At 47.8% G+C, this 25,241-nt stretch overlaps 1 protein-coding gene across 1 annotated transcript in view; it reads left to right on the forward strand.

Annotated features, from left to right (window-relative positions):
• The first annotated feature begins 4,534 nt into the window (after positions 1 to 4,534).
• The window catches only part of LOC120033881 (neurogenic locus notch homolog protein 2-like), a 49,135-nt gene continuing 28,428 nt past the window's right edge, over positions 4,535 to 25,241 (forward strand). Inside the window, exons 1-3 of the mRNA XM_038980245.1 lie at positions 4,535 to 4,808; positions 6,744 to 6,816; positions 24,987 to 25,129. Of these exons, the coding sequence (XP_038836173.1) occupies positions 4,745 to 4,808; positions 6,744 to 6,816; positions 24,987 to 25,129 (280 nt within the window). The 5' untranslated portion in view covers positions 4,535 to 4,744. The remainder of the gene's footprint in view (positions 4,809 to 6,743; positions 6,817 to 24,986; positions 25,130 to 25,241) is intronic.

Here is a 25,241-nt window from a genome sequence, read left to right on the forward strand (position 1 = left end):
AAGTAAAAAATAAAAGAGCAACAATAAAATAACAATAACGACTAATGAGGCTATATACAGGGGGTACCGGTAGAGTAGGGGACAAAGTGACTATGCATAGATAATAGATAATAAACAGCGAGTAGCAGCAGCGTAAAAAAAATGCGGGGGTCAATGCAAATAGTACGGGTAGACATTTTATTAGGTGTTCAGCAGTCTTATGGCTTGGGGGTAGAAGCTGTTAAGAAGCCTTTTGGACCTAGACTTGGCGCTCCGGTACCGCTTGCCGTGCGGTAGCAGAGAGAACAATCTATGACTAGGGTGGCTGGAGTCTTTGGCAATTTTTAGGGCCTTCCTCTGACACCGTCTAGTATAGAGGTCCTGGATGGCAGGAAGCTTGGCTCCAGTGATGTACAGGGCCGTATGCACTACCCTCTATAGCACCAAGCAGTTGCCATACCAAGCGGTGATGCAACCAGTCAGGATGCTCTCGATGGTACAGCTAAATAATTATTTTGTGGATCTGAGGACCCATGACAAATCTTTTCAGTCTCCTGGGAGGGAATAGGCGTTGTCGTGCCCTCTTCACGACTGTCTTGGTGTGTTTGGACCGTGATAGTTTGTTGGTGATGTGGACACCAAGGAACTTGAAGCTCTCAACCTGCTGCACTACAGCCCCGTCGATGAGAACAGGGGCGAGCTTGGTCCTCCTTTTCCTGTAGTCCACAATCATCTCCTTTGTCTTGATCACGTTGAGAGAGAGGTTGTTGTCTTGGCACCACCCGGCCAGGTCTCTGACCTCCTCCCTATAGGCTCTCTCATCGTTGTCGGTAATCAGGCCTACCACCGTTGTGTCGTCGGCAAACTTAAAGATGGCTAACCTAACCACCTGGGGTCAATCGTCAGGAAGTCCAGGATCCGATTGCAGAGGGAGATGTTTAGTCCCAGGGTCCTTAGCTTAGTGATGAGCTTTGAGGGCACTATGGTGTTGAACGCTGAGCTGTAGTCAATGAATAACATTCACACGTAGGTGTTCCTTTTGTCCAGGTGGGAAAGGGCAGCGTTGAGCGCAATAGAGATTGCGTCATCTGTGGATCTGTTGGGGCAGTATTCAAATTGGAATGGGTCTAGGGTTTCTAGGATGATGGTGTTGATGTGAGCCATGACCAGCCTTTCAAAGCACTTCATGGCTACAGACGTGAGTGCTACGGGTCGGTAGTCATTTAGGCAGGTTACCTTGGTGTTCTTGGGTACAGGGACTATGGTGGTCTGCTTGAAACATGTAGATATTACAGAGTCGGTCAGGGACACGTTGAAAATGTCAGTGAAGACACTTGCCAGCTGGTCAGCGCATGCTCAGAGTACCCGTCCTGGTAATCCGTCTGTTGACCTGTTTAAAGGTCTTACTCACATCGGCGTGATCACATGATCTCTCTTCTTCCTATGTCTTTCCACTACAGACCATGCAGATCCTTGACCCTAATGCTCCCGCTCCATGTCATCAGAACGGTCATCCATATTGTTCACATTCCAGCACAGCTGTTGCTTCTCCAACCTTCTCTCCATTTCTTCCATTTTGACCACACTACTCGCCGCCATTTCCCCACTCAATTCCTGACAATATCTGTCTTCATGTTGGGAGTTCTAGAGAGCATGCCTTTCTCATGCACTACTTTACCTGTGTAGTGCACACACATTGTTTGGGATAATCCATTCTGAATTGTCAGTGTCATAATATTACATTTTGTGCTAATTAAAATGGCTTATACTATTTCCAATTACCACTGTATGTATTGATGTAAAATACATATTTATTGAATCTCGTTGAGGTGTTAATTTATTTAAGAAAATCATGAATGGATAACTCGGCGTTAAGGCATACTATGATCATTTCCGCTTTCAGGCTATTTAAGCCATATGCGCTTTTTCACCTGATGTTGGTGGTGTCAACATGCTTGAGAACGTGCTGTTGTTACAGTGTTTGGTTGTTACAGTAAGTAGGCCTAGCCTTCTTTGGATCCTTGTAACCTGTCTTTTTTGTCAACTTAAAACCTACTACTACAACCATTTTTTTTAAATGTTCCTGGACTGTACATTTGTAAATATCCTCAACATCACTTTTGCACTGTAGGCCTACAACACTGTAAATAACTATGCTTTTGATCACGCTACTCCGTCTGCTGTCCCACTCTGGTCCCACTGTGTGCTCCAAAATCCAACTAACTGGGCTGTGGTCCATTCTCCTTAAAGATGCAATATGCAGATAATTTCAGTTTATGTGACAAAACAGCCTCAAATAGTGTCAAGGCTCTACACTGGCAAGCCTGTGTCTGTGATGCTTATTGGATTACCTTACACACGTACACACCGTAACACTTAACTACAGAGTTGTTATAACAGTGTAATTATTGTTTTACAGTAAGTACAGTGTTACAAGAATATTGTCAATTGTTACACTGTATTGTTACACTGTATTTACAGCAGTAAAAAAATGAATAGTGAGAGTTTACAGGTTTCCAAGCCTGTACCACCATTACTCTGTCACATTTAGTGATGTGACTGATCGGTAACACCTCTGTTGTCAAAGCACTGTCAGAGTAGAACAACCTCTATGGAACAGAGCCAAAGAGCCTGCAAGCTGTAAGCACAGGGAAACACACACACACACTCACACACTTTTTCACTCAGTGATATGACAGAGATATAGGTGCAGGGCGTGCCAGGCCAGTGCCGTGCATAAATCGGAAATACCAGAACACACATACAAACAAAAGTATCCCCAAACTACTTTGTGTTGCTGGGTTATGCCCTCTCAGTGGTCCATTACCTCCAAATATAACATCTCCAACAGCAATTTCTACTGAGATATATGAGCATATGATGAGGTTGCAACTGGGATTGATCAACTGCCCATTTTGACCTCTATTGTGAAAGTCATCAGGGAAGGATGAGGGATAATAAGGCGGTCACAGTCAGACATGGAGTTCCTGGGTGATTATAGACTCCCCTAACAGACTCTCTGTCTTACAGCACACAGGGAGAAAACCCTCTCTGGGAAGTCCTCCAGCTGGAAAGGACTCTCAACACAGATGGGAGCCTGCCATGACCCGTATGGAGAGGTTATACCACAAGCCCTGTGGCTGCAAGACGAAACTGTAGCCAGCCAGGTGAGATACACAAACTCACCCGATCACACACACTTGCAACCTCTCTTCTTCTCTACATCTGTCTTTCGCAAACATATGGAGACACACACACATAGTCAGAGAGTCTTGGTTGAGAGTGAGTTTGCATCCAGTGGCTATATGAGTGTGAGAACATCAAAATGATTTGGTGGTGCTGGTGAAGAAATGAACTCATCCACCCACCACGTGTACATCATCAACTATTGTATACGCTGCTGAATCCGGCTATTGACTGGGATGGTTACAGCAGAACACAAGTTTTAGAGGGCCGGTGCCAAAAGAGGCAGGTGTCTGGTGGGCCCTAACAAGCTCTTTTCAATTACCCCTATAGAGTGACGTCACTGGCTGTAACGAACTCCACTCCAAACGAGCTCTGCTACATTCACACCCCCTATCTAGACCTTGTTAATTTATTCAAGGCCAGGAGCAGAATGTCAGTGTGCTACTGCCCCCCTTCACCTCAGTCCCCCGCGGAGAGAAACTGTGTCATAATGCCGGACTCCTTTTCTCATTCAAATCACGCTTATTGTCTCTGTAAGCGACCGGCTCCGCTCTGAGCACACAGAACAACCGAGGCACTATACAGCGGCTGTATAAAATGAGTCCACTGACATAGGGCTGTGGACACTGGAGAGGCAGGCTGAGAGAAAGAGAGGCCTGTATCCCTGACAGTAGCAGTATAAAGGGTGGTAACAGGGATGTCTGCTCTCATTTTCATCATGTAAACACGATTCACAGCCTTATCTGCAAAGCATCAAGTGTAAACACACAAACAAACAAACAAGTAGCACCCAGACACACTCCTGTCAGGATAACAAGAGGCGCATTGTCAGGAAAACAGTAGTCCATCACACTCTACTGTAAACATTATGTTATTCTACAAAGATTGTTATCTATTATTATCAAGTTGATAATATCAGATCATATCAAGTAGTAATGGCAAAGATTTGTTATGGTAAGTCTACTCTAGATTGGCTATTACAGATCGATTACAATGCTGATAAAACTCTATATGAAGTGCCAGTATAAACTGACTGTATGTATGTCTTGTATGTCATATTAATTAGATAATTTACTGTTTCTTTGAAATTATTTTCAAGTGAGAGATAAGATACCTCAATGGTACCGTTATATGTCATACTCTTGAAAGACAACAAGACTGGGCTCTCCCTAAATGTTGCTAATGCCATACAAAAAACACTTTACCCGGTCCATTGAGGGGTGGCTTGCGGACTATTTGTCTTGAGCGGAGTGTAACCCGTTACTGCAAGTGGAAAGTGGGAGAAAAGGAGGGCGGAGTAATACCAAGTTGTTTCCCAGCGCAGACTTCATGCTGAGAAGAAAAAATAGTTTTTCAAAAGTTCCAGGAGGAGACGCACAGCAGCCGTGTCCGAGCTGCGAATGCTAATACGCGATAGGACCTATACGATTTATACGCCGTTTTTACTTTTAGTTGATTAATGAACTTTTTGAAGATCCCAGACACTGCCTCTTGGAACTTTTATCTCTCGGTGAACTCAAAGGATGTATTACTGCTAAGTTAACACTTCAAAGAGAAGTTGGGACAAATTTCCACCGAGATGGGGGGGAATTATAAAGTTTGGATATTTTTACCAATTTTATTCTTGGTCCATAATTGCGAAGGTAAGGACAATTTATTTATTTGACAGTCACATAAATTACAATTAATGTGTGTGTGAGCTTTCTAAATTTGGCTAGCAGACAAGTCTGGACAAATTCTAGCCTTTTCCGTTTTTTCCCCCTTCACAAATTGTTAACGTTACATTTTGTCACCTGTGCGCTGCGCAATTGAAATGGCATCAGATTGAAGCACATGCCAGACAATATGCTAGCTGATCTCTAGTCTAGGCTACAAAGATTTGTTTTAAGCATTTCATTTACAAAAGCATGGTTGGTTGTTAGTGGCGTTCGAAGTTCGATTTCTGACAGGTTAATATAACACCTACGAAGGCTATCATAACGGGTTAATAACTAGATAACAAGCATTCGTTTTTGTATAGCCTACAGTAATAGGCTACGAAACTTTGTATTTGCATAATGTTCTTTGTAGACTGGTAGTGAACAAGGAGGATTCTATCATGGAATATTTGCCCCCTGAAGTTATTCTATCTTCTAGCAGTGTTTTTAGTGATAAAGCCCAATGTATTCAATGGAAGGAAGTTGGGAGGTGTTTTGTGGAGGTTGATACAAATGTTGTATCTTCTATTGTATGGGTGAGATTTTTGTTTACAGATTGCACCCGATAACAGCAAAGAATCAGCTTGTCTCTGTGGGATTGGTATGCGTCTCTGTGGGTAACTTTGCGAGGCTGATCGCCACTGTGAGAAAATAATTACAAGCGATAGTATGGAGTGCCGCTGGCAGCGCTGTGCAAGCAAGCCCGCAAGAACGGAACCCGGAATGTAACAATTGAAAGAAAGTTACTTCGGGCATTCGTCCAGAAGTTGTAGACTAGAAGCACCGTTTACTCACATAAAAACGGAATTCGATATTTATGTCTAGTAGGAGATAAGTATTTTCCCTATTTCATTCAAGTCTATTATCTTCGTTCGTGGGGGTATAAGGTGAGATTTTTTTATGAGTGAAGGGGGGTGATGAGCCAACTTTACCCCCTACTTATCTGAACAAAGAGCTTTTAACAATTGAACTTTGTTGCTGTGGGGGATGGGATGAGTGCTAGAATATAATAACGTGATTTAAAAAAGGTAATGTATCTGTCTATGCTGTGTAATAAACTCCCACATATGGCTCACAAACCTTTTGGATGGATGTTTGATAGGGTTGTGAGTTCCAGATCTGTTTGTGCGCGAAAATCCTTTGAACTAGGCCTACTGTTGAGAAAGTAACCTATAGGTCTATTTTGTTGGCAGTAAAATAAAAGTTTATGGTTGTATACAGGGAAGCTCATCGTTGAACTCTGAATTAATTAATTATCTTGCAATAACCCTGAACATTAATCAACTTGAGTCGGCTACATTACACTGTAATTAAACAAATTATGGAAACCATTCATTGGCTTATAGGCTATGCCTACCCTCAACGAAACGGGTTGGCAGATAATCTTATAGTTATCCCACATAGTCAATAATTACCATATCAAACATATTATTACTAAAGCGATTTTGAATCTATGTAAAATAAATGGAATCCTATCTCGTTTCCCTGTCTACACCCATCACAGCATGCATCTGCATTCAGTCGCAGATAACGCTATCAGATCTTGCTAAGAAAGTAAACATACGCGTACCCATGTAAACGGGTGTGTCCATAAAGTGTCATTTTAACGAGTGGGAAAATGGAACTGTCTAGCCAAGAGCAACATGTTTGAAGTCCAGCACATGGCTTACCTGTATATTGGAATGATTGATTCTGAACGGCGGATAAGTGTAATTTGATTATAAAAAAATAGAATGTTCCTCCATGCCCACTTCTCCTCCCACAAATGATATAGTCTGCTCTATCAAATGTCTACATGAAATTAATATTTCAAACCTGCCCTGAGAAAAGGGCCTGATCACCATTGGTCGGACTCCCTTCATCTCTCCTTCCTCTCCACAGGATTCAGCTGCGTGGATAAATACAGACCTTGTGACAATGGAGGAACGTGCATAGACTCACCCTCGCGATGCATGTAAGTGCAACATCATGTTTTATGGATCACACATGTACGAAATCACTGCAGGCCTACATTGTTCCCAATGGTGACATGATGAGGAGGAACTCTGAAAACAGTATAGGCCCAGGCCTATGAGTAGGCTATCAGGATTAGTTGAGGAGTTATGGGGTAGAAACGGTTCAAGTAGGCATAGTTTAGTCATTTGTATCAGTATGCAGAACTTGTGTTATTTAGTGTTGGTTAGTAAATCATTGCATTGCAAACTACTAGAGCTGCACCACGCTCACAATGGACTGGAACTCAGCCAAGTGCTGGGTGGTTATCGATACAGTGTGGACAATGGCAAGTGTTTACGGTGAACATTTTACACGTTTATTTAAATGTTTCCGTCTGCAATCGGACCACTACTTGGGGTGTAATGTGTGTAATGAACAATGCATGGATACATACGAGACAGGTTGAATGGAGTGTTCCAGCCTGGACTTGTTTGGCTGGTGACACACCGTTCACTTGCAGTTGCACCTGTTGAAGATGAAGAGCTTTGTGAAACATAAATTACAGTATTAAAGTGGTCATAGCATGACTAAGGTGTTCCTTATACGCAATTCGATGGATTGTTTCGTAACCCGCACAATTCATTTGGAGAGTTTCCCACGGTTTCTATATCGGTGAGGTCGTGGTTCCAGTCCGTCAGAGCGAGAGCAACATGGTTGTTCTCATCAGAGAGCCAGGGGCTGCTGTTTTTACTTTTCCGCCTGATTTGGACAGTTTCTGTGGGAGCTCTCACACTCATTCACAGTGATTAGGGGTCTTTGTTTTTCCAATAGGCGAGGGGGTACGTGGCAAACAATCTGTAGTTAGGATAAATAACGTGTGATGATGGCGAGGGGGGAATTAGACTTTTTACCGTTGGGCAAACCAAAGCCTATAATACATTAGTGTTTGAAGTTGGACCAGAGCTGAGGATTGGATGGAACAATAATACTTGGTTCCTTTGGTTTTGACTTTTGTCTGATGAGGTTGGCTGACAGGCAGCTTCCCTCCACTACAGTAGTCTTTAGGACTTGGTTGGTGACAAGACCCTCACCTTCATGAGGTTGGCTGACAGGCAGCTTCCCTCCACTACAGTAGTCTTTAGGACTTGGTTGGAGACACGACCCTCACCTTCATGAGGTTGGCTGACAGGCAGCTTCCCTCCACTACAGTAGTCTTTAGGACTTGGTTGGTGACAAGACCCTCACCTTCATGCTACAGTTGGGCTAAAGGCTATTTGACGTCACCACCATCATTCCAATGCTCAGTAGAGTTTCTCAACCAGGCTATACAGTAGATCCCTATGTAGGCTAGGGATTGACCACTGATTCCACCAGAGTAGTCTACGCTGTAGTTGCTGCTTGCTTGGAACATTCCACACTGCCATCTCATTTCATTACTTACATCCCAGTTCTGACCTGTGAGAACATGGCCATTGTAAAAGATCAGACACAGACACTGCATAAAGGTATACAAGTGGCAGGCAGCGTCTGTGTAAATGCACGTGCAGCCAGTAACCAACAAACGACCATATAGTTGTCAAATCATTACCCAAGGCAGGGAAAGCGGTGGGTAAATGTGTAATTGTGTTAATAGCTCCTCAAACTGTTCTTTGTGAGATGAGCTCTCTTCTGTTTTCAAACTGGTTAGACTTTCTGGAGCAGAAGACTTCTCAGGGTCGTCACATAACTCTGCTACCAACTAGCCTGTGCTTCAACCTTCTCCTGGTCAATACTGTAGTATTGTACATAGTTAAACCCTTGAACTTGGACCAAGCGCGTTCATTCATCTCCCAACTTTAATGGCGTCACGTCACCGGGTTAGTGTTTGCCTTTCAGAGCGCGTGTAGTGTGTTCATGCTTTGTGTTCCTCAGCTTTTTGGCGCTGTGTGTCTATATGTATGGGGCGTGGAGGGCTATCCATTCATGCGTAATCACCCCTCTGGGTCAGTGTCAACAGCGGTACATAGAAGAGATTCCCAATAGGAAATCTAAATGCCGTACCACACAAAATGGTAACAAGTCCACGGCAGGGCCATGACCGGGGCAGGCAGCGTAGCCTCGGCCCGGACAACGGGGGAGCGGAGTGGTCAAACCAGTCCTAGACTGAGGCGACTGGAGGACCCAGCCCCATCCCCTGGGATCCCAGTGTAACTGGAGAACCACAACAACAGAAAAGATCCTTTCTTCCCCCAGATACCTGACTGTAACCTGGCACCGTCAGGAGAGCTGAGAGCTGGGGAGAGGGTGAGAAAAGGAAAGGGCACAGGAGAGTGAGGGAGGAATGGAGAGAGAGAGAGAAATAGCAGATAGAGATAAAAGTGGTAGCTTTAGGAAGAAATTGTAGAGAGCTGGTGAGACACGTGAGATTTTACCTGAAAATCACTGAGGGCAAACTAGCCATTAGCTCTCTGTTTGAAATCAACCTGTGGATTTTCCTACCTGATGTTTCAGAGCAGAAGCTGTTGATCAGGTCCTTCTCTGAGTTGTGCAACATGGGTATTATGTTCTCAGGTGACAGTAATGTTCTATCTTTTTTATTGTCATTGTTACTGTCCCAGATACCAATGTATCCTCTGTCTGGTTGGCAAACATAAAGACATGATACTAAACTCTGCTCTAAGCATGCCAGAACCATGAAGCTTTGTTCCCTCCCTGTTAGCCCTGTCTGTCTGGCCCCCTCATGGTTCACTGCTGTGGCCCTGTCTGTCTGTCTGTCCCCCTCATGGTTCACTGCTGTGGCCCTGTCTGTCTGTCCCCCTCATGGTTCACTGCTGTGGCCCTGTCTGTCTGGCCCCCTCATGGCTCACTGCTGTGGCCCTGTCTGTCCCCCTCATGGTTCACTGCTGTGGCCCTGTTTGTCTGGCCCCCTCATGGCTCACTGCTGTGGCCCTGTCAGTCTGGCCCCCTCGTGGTTCACTGCTGTGGCCCTGTCTGTCTGGCCCCCTCATGGTTCACTGCTGTGGCCCTGTCTGTCTGGCCCCCTCATGGCTCACTGCTGTGGCCCTGTCTGTCTGTCTGTCCCCCTCATGGTTCACTGCTGTGGCCCTGTCTGTCTGGCCCCCTCATGGCTCACTGCTGTGGCCCTGTCTGTCTGGCCCCCTCATGGCTCACTGCTGTAGCCCTGTCTGTCGGTCCCCCTCTTGGTTCACTGCTGTGGCCCTGTCTGTCTGGCCCCCTCATGGTTCACTGCTGTGGCACTGTCTGTCTGGCCCCCTCATGGCTCACTGCTGTGGCCCTGTCTGTCTGTCCCCTTCATGGTTCACTGCTGTGGCCCTGTCTGTCTGGCCCCCTCATGGTTCACTGCTGTGGCCCTGTCTGTCTGGCCCCCTCAGGGTTCACTGCTGTGGCCCTGTCTGTGGCCCCCTCATGGTTCACTGCTGTGGCCCTGTCTGTCTGGCCCCCTCATGGTTCACTGCTGTGGCCCTGTCTAAGGTGAACGAGCAGGGTCTCAGACGTGTAGTGGATAGCAGATTACAGGAGTAATCCTTCTGGAACCTGTTCCACCGTCTCACTGAGCCAGCATGACGGGTCACTTCTGATAGGTGTAGGGGTTGGCTGGTCTGGCCTGGGAGGGACTACTATGCTGATGCACCTGTAACACACACCACAGCGATCCAAGTGATTTCTTCTTCATCTCTGAGTCATGATAACAGTATATTGGATCCAGTACATTGGCTTCAGGGCATGATACTCCCTGTTGTGTCATATTTACAGTCTTGGCTATTCTCTTCTCTTGATGCGCCTGCTTACATCAACATCCTGGATGGTTGGGGGAAGTACAAAACATACACACATCATTGGACAGAACATTGTTGTTCTCTCTGTCCCTCATTCTGTCTCTCTGAATCCCATAGTTGAACACAAGGCCAAGGGAGCACAAAGCCCAGAGACAGACAGACAGACGTGTGGTGCACTTGATGGTGAAGAGGTTGAGTATCACAGAGAGAGTGGCCCTCTAGGTGAGCAGTCAGTTGAAGGGCCACGGGTCCCCTCTGCCCTGCCCTGCCCCGTATGTCTGTGTGTAGATGGAATGTGCAACGGAGGGGCCGCTGGAGTGCCGGAGATAATTAGGCAGATTGAGAGGGTGTCGTTCAGAGTAGATCCAGCTGGAAGAATTGGGGGGGGGGGGGGGGGGGGGGGACAGCTGGTGCATGTTGTGATGGTAATCCGGTGAAGTCAGATCTTTGACAAAGGGGGAGCAAGCGGAGGGCCAGGTGCTGCCATTGAGCGGCCTGCTGGCCGCATGCTGGGAGAGACGGGCTCGTGCGTGGAGGAGTGGAGCCGGCCGGCGGACCAGCCCACAGGCCTCCTCTTCTCTGAACATGCTCCCTTTCTCTCTCACTGCTATTGGGGATGAACACTCTTTGTCTCTGTGTTTTTCCCCAGCTCCTCCAACGGTTTATCTATCCCCTGTGTGTTGTGTCTCTCAAAGATAGGTTTTTCTCTCTCTCTCTCTCTCTCTCTCTCTCTCTCTCTCTCTCTCTCTCTCTCTCTCTCTCTCTTTCTCTCTGTCTGTCTGTCTGTCTGTCTGTCTGTCTGTCTGTCTGTCTGTCTGTCTGTCTGTCTGTCTGTCTGTCTGTCTGTCTGTCTGTCTGTCTGTCTGAGGCCAGGCCAGGCCAGGCCAGGCCGTGGAGGGATGGAAACAGTGTCTCTCTGTGTGTTATTAATAGCTGTGATGTGACCTCAGTAGCAGAGTAAGGTCTATAAATTGTAAGTGTTGTGTTTTAATGACCTCCATGGAAGCTCCCGGCCTCTTAGGACATGATGAAAGAGGGACAGTTTTTCAGTTTGATAGGGAACAGCCACTTCAGCCTGTGTGTGTGTGTGTGTGTGTGTGTGTGTGTGTGTGTGTGTGTGTGTGTGTGTGTGTGTGTGTGTGTGTGTGTGTGTGTGTGTGTGTGTGTGTGTGTGTGTGTGTGTGTGTGTGTGTGTGTGTGTGTGTGTGTGTGTGTGTGTAGAGTCTCTGTGTAGTAGGAGCTCTGTGTCCTAGGGTCTCTGTGTAGTAGGGTCTCTGTGTCCTAGGAGCTCTGTGTAGTAGGGTATCTGTGTCCTAGGAGCTCTGTGTAGTAGGGTCTCTGTCCTAGGGTCTCTGTGTAGTAGGATATCTGTGTAGTAGGAGCTCTGTGTAGTAGGGTCTCTGTCCTAGGGGTCTCTGTGTAGTAGGGTATCTATGTAGTAGGGTCTCTGTGTCCTATGAGCTCTGTGTAGTAGGGTCTCTGTGTAGTAGGGTATCTGTGTCCTAGGAGCTCTGTGTAGTATGGTCTCTGTGTCCTAGGGTCTCTGTGTCCTATGGTCTCTGTGTAGTAGGGTCTCTGTGTCCTAGGGTCTCTGTGTCCTAGGGTCTCTGTGTAGTAGGGTCTCTGTGTAGTAGGGTCTCTGTGTCCTAGGGTCTCTGTGTCCTAGGCTCTCTGTGTAGTAGGGTCTCTGTGTCTTAGGGTCTCTGTGTCCTGGGGTCTCTGTGTCCTGGGGTCTCTGTGTAGTAGGGTCTCTGTGTAGTAGGAGCTCTGTGTAGTTTTATGGTTTAATGTGTTAATGTTTGCTTTATTTTCAGTTGCCATGAGGAAAGAAAGACCTGAGCAGAATTCTGAGTTTCCTCATGAAAAATGCATCAGGTTTTGTTGAATGTGATTATTGTCATTTGGATCCAAACCAGATAGACCAGGGATGTCATTTGGATGGGTCACTGGCGGTCTCTCAATTAGCCCTGGTCAGCAAACATTTTTTAGATTGGAAGTTAGTCTTACGGCCAGCTATCTAAACTTGTATTAATCACGGTCAAATTACCGACCGTGCGGCCCCAATTGATTTTATTATTCAATCTCAGTCAGATATCATATTAAAAACGGCAAACATTTCTCTCCGCCCTATGGCAAAATGAGTAGAATTGCAGGAAATGAACTCTAAAACTTCAAATTTCGCTTAGGCCCCCCAAAAGGTTGCATATGTGGGTATGGATGTGGGTATGCAGACCCCCCCCCATGACGAGTTCAGCTTTTTGTGACCCCCACCCCCATTAAAGTTACCCGTCCCTGAGATGTAATCCTGTACATACCCCTGAACAGAGCCAGTTCACCTTGAAAGAGAGATGTACACACATCCCCACCCACTGGGCACAGACGTCATTTCAACAACAATTTTGATGTACATTTGGTTGAGTTGTCAACTAACATGAATTCAACATGAAATCAACAAAAAATGGCACCATGTCATTGGATTTAGGTACAAAAAAAGGAAATGAATTCCTTTACGTCGATGACTTTTTGCAAATCCAATCAGTTTTCCACGTTGTTTTAACATCATCACATTGATTTTGTTTTGCTGCGATGACGTGAAAACAATGTTGATTCAGCAACAACAATAAAATCCCAGTGGGCAGTCACACGGTGACAGGCAGCGCGAAGCAGGCAGACAACACAGTTAGTCAGTCCTGTTGGCTTTGCCCGGAACACCTTGGGGCTAGTAGTGTTTTCTCTGGCGTCTTCACGCTGGATTAGAGAGGAATGCTTAGTAAGATTCCTCCTTTCCTTTCCCCTCTGCTGCTCCTCTCAGTGTGTTGTCCTGCTCACCTCCAGCCCGTTCAGCCCTGCAGTCATCTCAGGAATGATTCAAACACCATGACCACGGGCTCTCATTTAAAACGGCATGTTTGGAATGACTGGTGGGATATAAAGACAATTAGGTTCTCTCACGCCAACATGCAGCGGGAGGGAACCACAGATCACTCGTGTCTGGTTGACAGGCAGATTGAGCCATCCCCAATCTGTCATGTCAGGAGGAGACCGCTGACTTCATGGGTGAATCTCAATTGGGTTTCTTGATTCCTTGCATCCTCTTCCCTCGCCTCCTCAAAACGCATCTAGGAGAGAGGATCCATGGAATCACGTAAACACAATTGAGATTCACTCCCAAGGAGTCAGTGGTCTCTTCCCGACTTGAAGGAACCTGTGGATTCAGCTTGTTGGACCTGTAGATAAGATTTGAGGTGGTTGCATATCTAAGGGAAGATGAACAGTATTTATCTGAGACAGCGGTGGTTGGATCTGAGCAGAGAGAGGAGGTAGCGGGTAGAAGGGGGTTTGTCCCCGCTGCTCCTGGATCATGGGGGCTGGAGGAGAACTGGGGGCTGTGGTTCCCAGGCCCTATCAGAGGAAGTGGTGCCTTCTGACCCGCTGTCATACACACATCCTGACTGTCTGTGCAGCTTAAAGCAGCTTACTCACTGCTCTCTGCTCTCTGCCCTCCTCCTCCTTGAGCCCTCCATCCACACTGACCACAATACCACCAACAACGTCCACTACGCAATCATGTTACTGCCACAACTCATCATCAGGGACTGTGGTACAACTTGCCTGCTTGTTTCTCTCATGTGAACCCTTCATGTTTTGTGTTTGGGATCTCTACTAAGAACAAACACTGACTCACACGCACTCAGACACACAGCACTCAGACACAGAGACACACAGACACAGAGACACAGACACAGAGAGACACAGAGAGACACAGACACACAGACACAGCACTCAGACACAGAGACACACAGCACTTAGACACAGAGACACAGAGACACACAGACAGAGACACAGAGACACACAGAAAGAGACACAGACAGAGACACACAGCACTCAGACACAGAGACAGAGAGACAGGGATACACAGCACTAAGACACAGAGACAGAGACACACAGCACTCAGACACAGAGACACACAGACAGAGACACACAGACAGAGACACACAGACACAGAGACACACAGACAGAGACACACAGCACTCAGACACAGAGACACAGAGACAGAGACACACAGCACTCAGACACAGAGACACACGGACAGAGACACACAGCACTCAGACACAGAGACACACAGACACACAGACACAGAGACACAGAGACACACAGACAGAGACACACAGCACTCAGACACAGAGACACAGACACACAGCACTCAGACACAGAGACACACAGACAGAGACACACATACAGAGACACACAGCACTCAGACACAGAGACACAGAGACAGAGACACACAGCACTCAGACACAGAGACACACGGACAGAGACACACAGCACTCAGACACAGAGACACACAGACACACAGACACAGAGACACAGAGACACACAGACAGAGACACACAGCACTCAGACACAGAGACACAGACACACAGCACTCAGACACAGAGACACACAGACAGAGACACACAGCACTCAGACACAGAGACACACAGACACAGAGACACACAGACACAGAGACACACAGACACAGACACACAGCACTCAGACACAGAGACACACAGACAGAGACACACAGACAGAGACACACAGACAGAGACACACAGACAGAGACACACAGACAGAGACACACAGCACTCAGAGACAGAGACACACAGACACAGAGACACACAGACACAGAGACACACAGACACAGACACAGAGACACACAGACAGAGACACACAGACACAGACACAGAGACACACAGCACTCAGAGACAGAGACACACAGACAGAGACACACAGACAGAGACACACAGACAGAGACACACAGACAGAGACACACAGCACTCAGAGACAGAGACACACAGACACAGAGACACACAGACACAGAGACACACAGACACAGACACAGAGACACACAGACAGAGACACACAGACAGAGACACACAGACACAGACAGAGACACACAGCACTCAGAGACAGAGACACACAGACAGAGACACACAGACACAGAGACACACAGACACAGACACAGAGACACACAGACAGAGACACACAGACAGAGACACACAGCACTCAGAGACAGAGACACACAGACACTCAACTGAGCTAGATAATCATTGTCAGACTGTCCATTATTGTGTTGCCCAAAGAGGAAGAAAATATGCGATGAAGTCCTATATTATTACTATATTATGCTTCAGTCCCTATATGTCTAAATCTCGTGCTTAGATAGGGACAGGCCTTCCTCTGATGTCTCATCCCCTGCTTGTTTCTCTTTCTGCTGGGAGACTACGGCTTCTAAAGAGACATGTAATTGGAATAACTGAGGTTGAGCCCAACAGATTGAGATTCCTCCCCATGTTCCCCTCCCTCTCCTCTCAGACCCAGACTAGCTGAGGAGAGGAAGGAATGGGTTCTTCCCTCAGACGACCAGAGGAAAGGCAAGCACACTTTTCCACAACACAGAAATGTGTTAATGTAGCCGCCGAGCAGCAGGGTGCATTAAAGCTACAATATCTAACTTTTTGGGCGATCTGGCCACATTCACATAGAAATCTGAGTTAAAGATCTGTCATTCTCATTGAAAGCAAGTCAAAGAAGCAGTAGATCTGTTCTATGTGTCCTCTTTCTATGCTTCCCACTATTAAATTTAGTTTTACTTTCGGTTTTGTACACCAGCTTCAAACAGCTGAAAATACAATATTTTTGGTTATAGAAAATATATTTCACAGCGGTTTAGACGGTACAATGATTCTCTACACTATACTTGCTTGTTTTGTCACATAAACAGAAATTTTGGCGAACTATTCGAATTTGATCAACCATCAAGTGGTGGAGCGATTTCTGCATAGTCCATCTTAGAAAGAAACCAGGCACGGTTACAGAAAGATACAAGTCAAATCCCACGTTGTCAAAGTGTTTGTTTTGGTGTTTATAAGATGGTAGAGGAGATAGAAGTGAGGACCTCACCCTTCATCTTAAAGTTCACCAGCGGTTTGTTGGTGAGAGTGCTTGAGATAACGGACATTCTTTGGCCCTTTTCCTAGCGTTCTCTCCCCCAGGTTTCTTATCACTGTGGAAGATAGTCCCTGTCTTGTAAACATACCTCCAATGACTCTGATTATCACACAGCCTTTCTCCTGTGAACCGGTCTGCTCTGTGCTGGTCTGTTTGGTTTGGACTCCACATTCTAATCCATCAGCCTGTCCTCATAAAAGCTTTTGTTTGAATATATTGAAATCCATTCATTGCTCTCTCCCAAAGTCATTGTGAAATAAATGTTCACTGAGGAGTAGAATAGCCAAGTATGATAAATGAACTTGGTCTTTGGATTGGAACAAATGCTGTCTCATCATCGTTAGTCACATTTAGGCCTGGCTATACATTATTCCTGAATGAACTTGGAACCAGCACAGTGAGAAACAGGCAAGATATTGGGAGGGAAGTTCTGTCATTTCATGATGGGGAAATCATTTGTTGAGAAACTCTGTGAGGAAGTTGATTTTTGATGTTGCCTTTTGTGCTGGAAAAAGTCCCTTTTATTTTCTCAGGCTTTGCAGCAGTCTGGTTCAGTTTAGGTGGTGGGGTGGGGTTCTGTGGTGGAGCACGTTGAAGAATGCTCTGGAAGACCTCGACCCTGGGATGCATGCGATGTGGTTATCCACGTCTGCTTTGCTATTCAAACAATTTCAGGGAGTTTTTTTTATCCCAAAGAAAAGATGTTGGTATTTGAGGTATTTCTTAAGATATCAACTTTAGTGTTGCATTGTCTCCTAAAGAACCGGTGTCTTCGTTCCAGTTTAATGTGAGGTAAATGTCTGTGTTTACTGCATTACTGAGCCCTTATTTACACAATTGCAGACATGTGTCACGCCAAGGATCAAAAATGCACCATGTCCATGCAGTCTTCTGACCAGAGAAAACAAGGAGTTACGAAGAGCATTGAGACGAGCAAAGCCACAGGAGTTTGAAATACACCGATAGGCCCGTGTGTTCTTGTCCCCTCGAGGGTTAAGAGGGTTTAGTGACAGCTTTTTTCTGCTCAGATTCATATTTGCTTTTCTCTAAGAGGAGGTTAATTGTCTTAATGTTCACATGGTTAATATTCATGCCATGGGGGCGCTCCTCAAACCTCCCTCTGCTCATTTCAATACCTCCATTGTCTGTCGCCAAGCACCATTGTTCAATAAAACGTTGGACTTTAAACTGGGAAAGTGTCGTACACACATCCTTTTATAGTTGATCATGGTCATTCTGTTTGACCTTGTCACTAACTGAACTCTAAGTTACCTGTACATACTGTATGCTCTCCAGAACTTTACAAACTGTCTTCACAGAACCCTGTGTCTCTCCCAAATGCCCCCCTCACCTCTCACCCTCTCCCCAACCATGGGTTACTGTTGCCAGGCTACAGCTGAGATCTGTTGGTCCGTGTAAGCTCAGGCCTGAAAGACTGTCTGTTTGGGTCACTGCCCCTCCTCCCTCCACTCCGCTCCAACCCCCCCTCACACAATGGAGTTCTGACTACTTTAACTCTTTTATTTGGCCCACAGAACTCTCCCCTACCCCCAACCTGTTGGCTCCTCTCTGAGAAAGAGGAGAGCAGGGAGAGAGAGGGGGTGTTGGGGGAGGAGGATCTCTTCTTGTTGGCAGTGTGGTGTCAGTATGGACTCTCACAAAGAAATGGAGCTGCTGGTTCCTGGTGGTGGTGATGGTGATTGTAGTGGTGGTGGTGGTGATGGTGGTGATGGTGGTGGTGGTGATTGTAGTGATGGTGGTGGTGGTGATTGTAGTGATGGTGGTGGTGGTGATTGTAGTGATGGTGGTGGTGGTGATGGTGGTGGTGGTGGTGATGGTGGTGATGGTGATTGTAGTGGTGGTGATGGTGATTGTAGTGGTGGTGGTGATGATGGTGGTGGTGGTGGTGATGATGATGGTGATTGTAGTGGTGGTGGTGGTGGTGGGGATGGTGATGGTGATGGTGGTGGTGGTGATTGTAGTGATGGTGGTGGTGGTGATTGTAGTGATGGTGGTGGTGGTGATGGTGGTGGTGGTGGTGGTGGTGATGGTGGTGATGGTGATTGTAGTGGTGGTGATGGTGATTGTAGTGGTGGTGGTGATGATGGTGGTGGTGGTGGTGATGATGATGGTGATTGTAGTGGTGGTGGTGGTGGTGGTGGTGGTGGTGGGGATGGTGATGGTGGTGGTGGGGATGGTGATTGTAGTGGTGGTGGTGGTGATGATGATGGTGATTGTAGTGGTGGTGGTTGTGATGGTGGTGGTGATGGTGGTGGTGGTGGTGGTGATGGTGGTGGTGATGGTGATTGTAGTGGTGGTGGTGATGGTGGTGTGAGTTTGGCTGACGGGGGCTGTGCTTTGCTGTGGGAAGAACACTGCCTCAGAGGGACTTTTGTTGGAGGTTACCAAATACCCATACCTTCGTAAATTCCTCCCAAAGCAAAAGCTCGCAAACAAGGGAAGGATAAAACTTCCATGACAGTTCTCAGAAGTGTAGAGGTTGGAGATTCCTTCCTTCCTGCTGAAGGGGATGACAAGATGGTGGCCCTGCTGTGCTTTCTATCCTGTTATTGTTATTGTCCATCTGTCTTGTATGGGCTTTTGGTTGGTTCACAATACCTGTGGAATAGGTCACCCTCTGAGTGGGGATCAGGCCATTCATCCATACTTGTCGCTCTGTAGGCCGTGACCGTGGTGTGTCGAACCGTGTCACAGATTACTGCGTGACGTCCACAGGTGAGCTGGCCTGCGACCCCTGTGTCAGGCTGGGTGATGTATTGTGTCTGAGAGGGTGGGGTCAGGTTACCTTGCACAATGACCCACAGAGCAGAAAAAGTTTCTCTGCGTTACTGTCACTCACACGGGCTGAACGGAGGTGTCCTAGTTCACACACATAAATCACGTCTCCTTTATCTGCAGAGGAACACACGCTCAGCCTGAACACAGGGTCTGCTTTTCAACATGTAAAACATAGGAGTTACTAATGGGTCTTTGCGGTAGGTCTGTCTGGGTCCCTTGATGTTGTTCAGAAGTCTCCCCCATAAAGTGTAGAACGTTGGAGTAACTCAATCTCATTGCCACCCGTTTTGTCATTTCTCAGTGGATCCCCAGCCCCGTGATGGGCTTGCCATACTGCCTCCCTCCTCTTCCAGCAGCTATAGTGGTTGTAAGTTCCTGCCTGTGTTTGGGTGTGTACTGTGGTGTTTCTTTGCATGTGTGCGCACATTATACCATGTGAATATTTGCATTGTTTTTGTTGTCGTTGGTGCCCTTTTGGTTGAAGGTGTAAAAAGTCACTCCATTGCATGTGAGTGTTTGTGAAGTAATGTTGTGTGTGTGTGTTGGTGTTCGTGCCTCGTCTATCAGCCAGGCAGAATAGCTCCATTGTTCTAGCAAGAGTAAAGCCCTGGCAGAGCGGGCCAACACCAGACAGCCTGAGTCTCTCTGACAGATGTGGACAGATGCATGGTGCTGGCTGGGGCTGCAGCTGGCGTCAACCCTCAGATCTGTTGTGACGTGAGGAGATTACCCTGGCTTTTCTGTCCCCGGACCCCGCTGCACCCCACAGACCTCCCCCTCGTCTGGCTCTGGCACACTCTCTTCCTCAAAGGTCAGGAGTCAGCCCTCAGTAAATCTTGACCGAGGTTGCGCAACACCCCCCCCCCACACACACCTGCTCTCTCCACATCCTACCACTAAACACTTAACACCCCCTGGCTCTGGTCGAAGGTCCAACAGCTACTGCTCTGCTAGGCTACACTACAGCAGTCTCAACGGACAAGGACTTTCACAACACTGGTGGAATCCAGATGGCTGTAAAAGTCTGAACTGAACTCCCAGATTCTGATAAGGCTGCCTGACTGAACCACAGGTGCAGGACAAAATAGCGTCCTCCACAGCCACGAGACTGACAGAACCCTGGTCTAGTTATGTGTCCCGGGAGTAGCATGTTGACAATGGCCACGGCCCTGACAAAAGAATGTGTGTTTTGGCTGCTGGACTCTGTGTGTTTTTAAAGGAAAGCAAACAATCTCTCCACTGCATTCCCTCCTGCTCTACCGCTGCTCAATCACACACACACACACACACACACACACACACACACACACACACACACACACACACACACACACACACACCTGATTTATTCTCACAATCCAGTCATACTCTTTTACCCCTTACTTCCTGAATTGTAACATCTCTCAGTCAGTATTATCCACACATTATGCAGCTCTCTCCACAGTCGTCGGTTGAGATTCTCCTCTCTCCCTTAAACTTTTAACTGCCGTATCAACAGAATACAAGTCAAAAAGATTTGAGTGTGACTGCCCGGGTCTCATTCACTGTGCCTCAGACAAACACACACACATACAGTCTCACATCCGCTAGTTTCTAAAAGTAGCTGTAAGTTATTCCCTGTCTGTCTGTCTGTCCGGGAGAGTTGTGAAGGCCTTTAGAACAGAACAACAGGCCGTAAAAGATGGCTGTTCTGCCGTTCTTTCTTCAGCGCTTTAAATGGACACAGCGCAGAATGGCCTCAGAAGAGTTTGAGTGTCAGTCTGTGTTGTTAGTTTTAAAACCTCCAAGCGGTTCCCCTTCCCCTCCTCAGTCCGGCCAAACGTCTCTTTGTGCCGACGCAGCGCTGTCCTCGTTTCTTCCTGGGTGACACCCTAGATTCCAGACATAGTTACTTTGCTTCTAAATAAACCCAGCCAAGCCATGACAAATAGCTAAGGGGACGAAGGCTTGGGGGGCTGAGGCGGGTGATTGGTCGGGTGTCAGGGCTTGCTAGTTCGTCTGTGAGGTTGCCTGGGCAACAGGGATATGGGATTCAAAGAGAGTGTTTTCAGAGCAGGGGACGAGGGATTACAGGAAATATGACATGACATTCTCTCTGGACCAGACCCCCCTCTATACCCCACCCACACCCTCCCAAAGACATTCTCTCTGGACCAGACCCCCCTCTATACCCCACCCACACCCTCCCAAAGACATTCTCTCTGGACCAGACCCCCCTCTATACCCCACCCACACCCTCCCAAAGACATTCTCTCTGGACCAGACCCCCCTCTATACCCCACCCATACCCTCCCAAAGACATTCTCTCTGGACCAGACCCCCTTTTATACCCCACCCATACCTTCCCAAAGACATTCTCTCTGGACCAGACCCCCCTCTATACCCCACCCATACCCTCCCAAAGACATTCTCTCTGGACCAGACCCCCCTCTATACCCCACCCATACCTTCCCAAAGACATTCTCTCTGGACCAGACCCCCCTTTATACCCCACCCATACCTTCCCAAAGACATTCTCTCTGGACCAGACCCCCCTCTATACCCCACCCATACCCTCCCAAAGACATTCTCTCTGGACCAGACCCCCTCTATACCCCACCCATACCCTCCCAAAGACATTCTCTCTGGACCAGACCCCCTCTATACCCCACCCATACCCTCCCAAAGACATTCTCTCTGGACCAGACCCCCTCTATACCCCACCCATACCCTCCCAAAGACATTCTCTCTGGACCAGACCCCCCTCTATACCCCACCCATACCTTCCCGAAGACATTCTCTCTGGACCAGACCCCCTCTATACCCCACCCATACCCTCCCAAAGACATTCTCTCTGGACCAGACCCCCTCTATACCCCACCCATACCCTCCCAAAGACATTCTCTCTGGACCAGACCCCCCTCTATACCCCACCCATACCTTCCCGAAGACATTCTCTCTGGACCAGACCCCCTCTATACCCCACCCATACCCTCCCAAAGACATTCTCTCTGGACCAGACCCCCCTCTATACCCCACCCATACCCTCCCAAAGACATTCTCTCTGGACCAGACCCCCTCTATACCCCACCCATACCCTCCCAAAGACATTCTCTCTGGACCAGACCCCCCTCTATACCCCACCCATACCTTCCCAAAGACATTCTCTCTGGACCAGACCCCCTCTATACCCCACCCATACCCTCCCAAAGACATTCTCTCTGGACCAGACCCCCCTCTATACCCCACCCATACCCTCCCAAAGACATTCTCTCTGGACCAGACCCCCTCTATACCCCACCCATACCCTCCCAAAGACATTCTCTCTGGACCAGACCCCCTCTATACCCCACCCATACCCTCCCAAAGACATTCTCTCTGGACCAGACCCCCCTCTATACCCCACCCATACCCTCCCAAAGACATTCTCTCTGGACCAGACCCCCTCTATACCCCACCCATACCCTCCCAAAGACATTCTCTCTGGACCAGACCCCCCTCTATACCCCACCCATACCCTTCCAAAGACATTCTCTCTCCAACAGAATCCCCCCAACCCCCGCCTTCCCTTCCCACAACCACCCACATCCCCCGGCCAGCTCTGCCCCTCCTTTCCACAGCCTGACTGACATTATCATTACAATCAGACTGGTGATCTTTGACATCTGACCTCCCAGCGTGTGAGTGGGTTCATAGGGAAAGCCAGGCCTATGCTGCAGGAGCTTTGGGACACGGAGGAGTAGCCGTGGAAACTAAGTGAGCCAGCGGGACCTCTCTCTCTCTCTCCATATTGCTGCTCAAGCTCTTCTTCCATGTAGAGGAGCATAACTCTCCCAGGCCCCAACACTGTCCCAACTGCCAAGAACCATTATGTGCTTACTGTAATGGCAGTTTTGTTCAAAATGACCGGTTGTCTAATTAATCAGAGTGGCGCACTTGAATAATCTTGTAATTCTTCAGCATGTCATTGAAAATGTAGAGGGGAATCAAATTATCTGAGGAGGACTTTCCTGGGTTTCTCTGGATTTTAGGTCCGGTGTGTGTGTGTCTCTACGGCTGCACATTCATGTGGGTGTGCCTGCCTCTCCATGCTGAGCCCTGTGGCTTCTCGGTCTCGCCATTGTCATGGCAGGTAGAAAGAAAGGCCACAGAACACTGAGCAGTCTTGTTTTTAGGAAGCGGAGCAGAGCAGCCAGTGGAACACAGTGTATTAGAGAGACAGAGAGCAGTCCGGCTCAGTATTCAGCACATAGGGCCTGGTAACCCACAAGAAGAGTGGCCCCTACGGGTCAGGAACAGCTCCTCCTCCCCTGCACTAGCCTCAGGCCCCCCAGTCAGAGAGCAGAGTCAGAAAAGCAGATTGAGGTCACAAAAGAAGCACAAAAAGTAACAGAGATGATCTACCCCCTCCTGCAAAAAAGAAGAGGAAAAGCCATTGTTGTTTTCTGCCCGGGGGTTATTTTACAGTGAAAGAGGAGAGCAGGCCCCGAGGGAGGGCCAGGGCCCAGCCATCACTGCCCTGTCATCAGCTTCAAACGACCTGTTTGAAGTGGGAGCCAATTCCCGTCCCTATCCCTTGGCCGGACTGGGGCTCCCTTTCCCTGGGTGGATGTAGGGGTATCTACCTATCACACTGGCCTCCCTCTCAAACAGACCCCAATAGGTACTGCTTCTCCGAGCTCCACCTCCCCTGGGGCCCCTGGAGTAGGCCACAGGAAACCTGTCGTTTACCTCAACCTACCTGCGCACTTTTAGTTCAGGTTTTAGTCGTCCATCAAGATGGTGTGATGCGTTACTGGAAAACAACAACTAGGAAGAGGCCCAGGAAGCAGAGACATTTATTTCTCACCTCGTCTTTACAATCGTTCCAAAGCAGCGTCAGTGAAATGTTGTTGTCTTAGTGGAGTCCTGGTTCCTAATGTCTGCATCTCTCATAGGTCAACTATGTCACAGGTGGTCTGACATTGTTGACATGCTTTTGTAAGCTGCTGGTTTTGGGCGTGCTTGTTTTAACGTACAAGGGGAAAAGTGAGAGCTGAAGTGCGGAAAAGGAGTAATGGTGGAAGAATGTGAACTGGCATGGAGAGAGTGATGCTGTCCAGCTGGGAACAACAGAGGGAGAGGGAAATGGAGGAGAGTGCATGTCTTGTCTTTTACAGACAAGCGAGAAAGACAATGACTGATGGCTTACATCTGTTTCCGAATTAGAAATAGTATGTGTGTGTGTGTGTGTGTGTGTGTGTGTGTGTGTGTGTGTGTGTGTGTGTGTGTGTGTGTGTGTGTGTGTGTGTGTGTGTGTGTGTGTGTGTGTGTGTGTGTGTGTGTGTGTGTGTGCTTGCAGTATAAATATTCTGACTGAATGGAACCCACCCAGTCCAGGGCCAAGGGGACTGGCTCCTTCCAGGGTCTGGGTCAGAGTCAGGGGCGCCTGCCAAGGTGTCTGTAAGGGGGTGGAGCAGGAACATGGTGGGAGCTGGGAACGGGGTTGCCTGCCTGGCTTTTGGCTGGAAATCACACTGATGTAGTTGTAGTTAGTTTCACTTCTCTCCCAACTTGCTCAGCTCTGAGGCCTGCTGCTCTGCTGCCAGTCTGTCTGTCAGTCTAACCTAGGGTCTAACATGCTGTGTTCCGTATTTCTGTCCAGATGTCGGCCGGGGTACATCGGCCCTCTGTGCCAAAGCCTGGACCCCTGTCACCGGTCGCCATGCCTCAACGGAGCTGCCTGCAAGAGCCAGGTGGCCAACGGAATGCCACAATTCACCTGTGTGTGCCAGAGAGGGTTCAGAGGTCTGTCTGTCTGTCTGTCTGTCTGTCTGTCTGTCTGTCTGTCTGTCTGTCTGTCTGTCTGTCTGTCTGTCTGTCTGTCTGTCTGTCTGTCTGTCTGTCCGTGTGGATCAGT

This window comes from Salvelinus namaycush, chromosome 41, assembly GCF_016432855.1.
Source record: "Salvelinus namaycush isolate Seneca chromosome 41, SaNama_1.0, whole genome shotgun sequence".
NCBI lineage: Eukaryota > Metazoa > Chordata > Actinopteri > Salmoniformes > Salmonidae > Salvelinus > Salvelinus namaycush.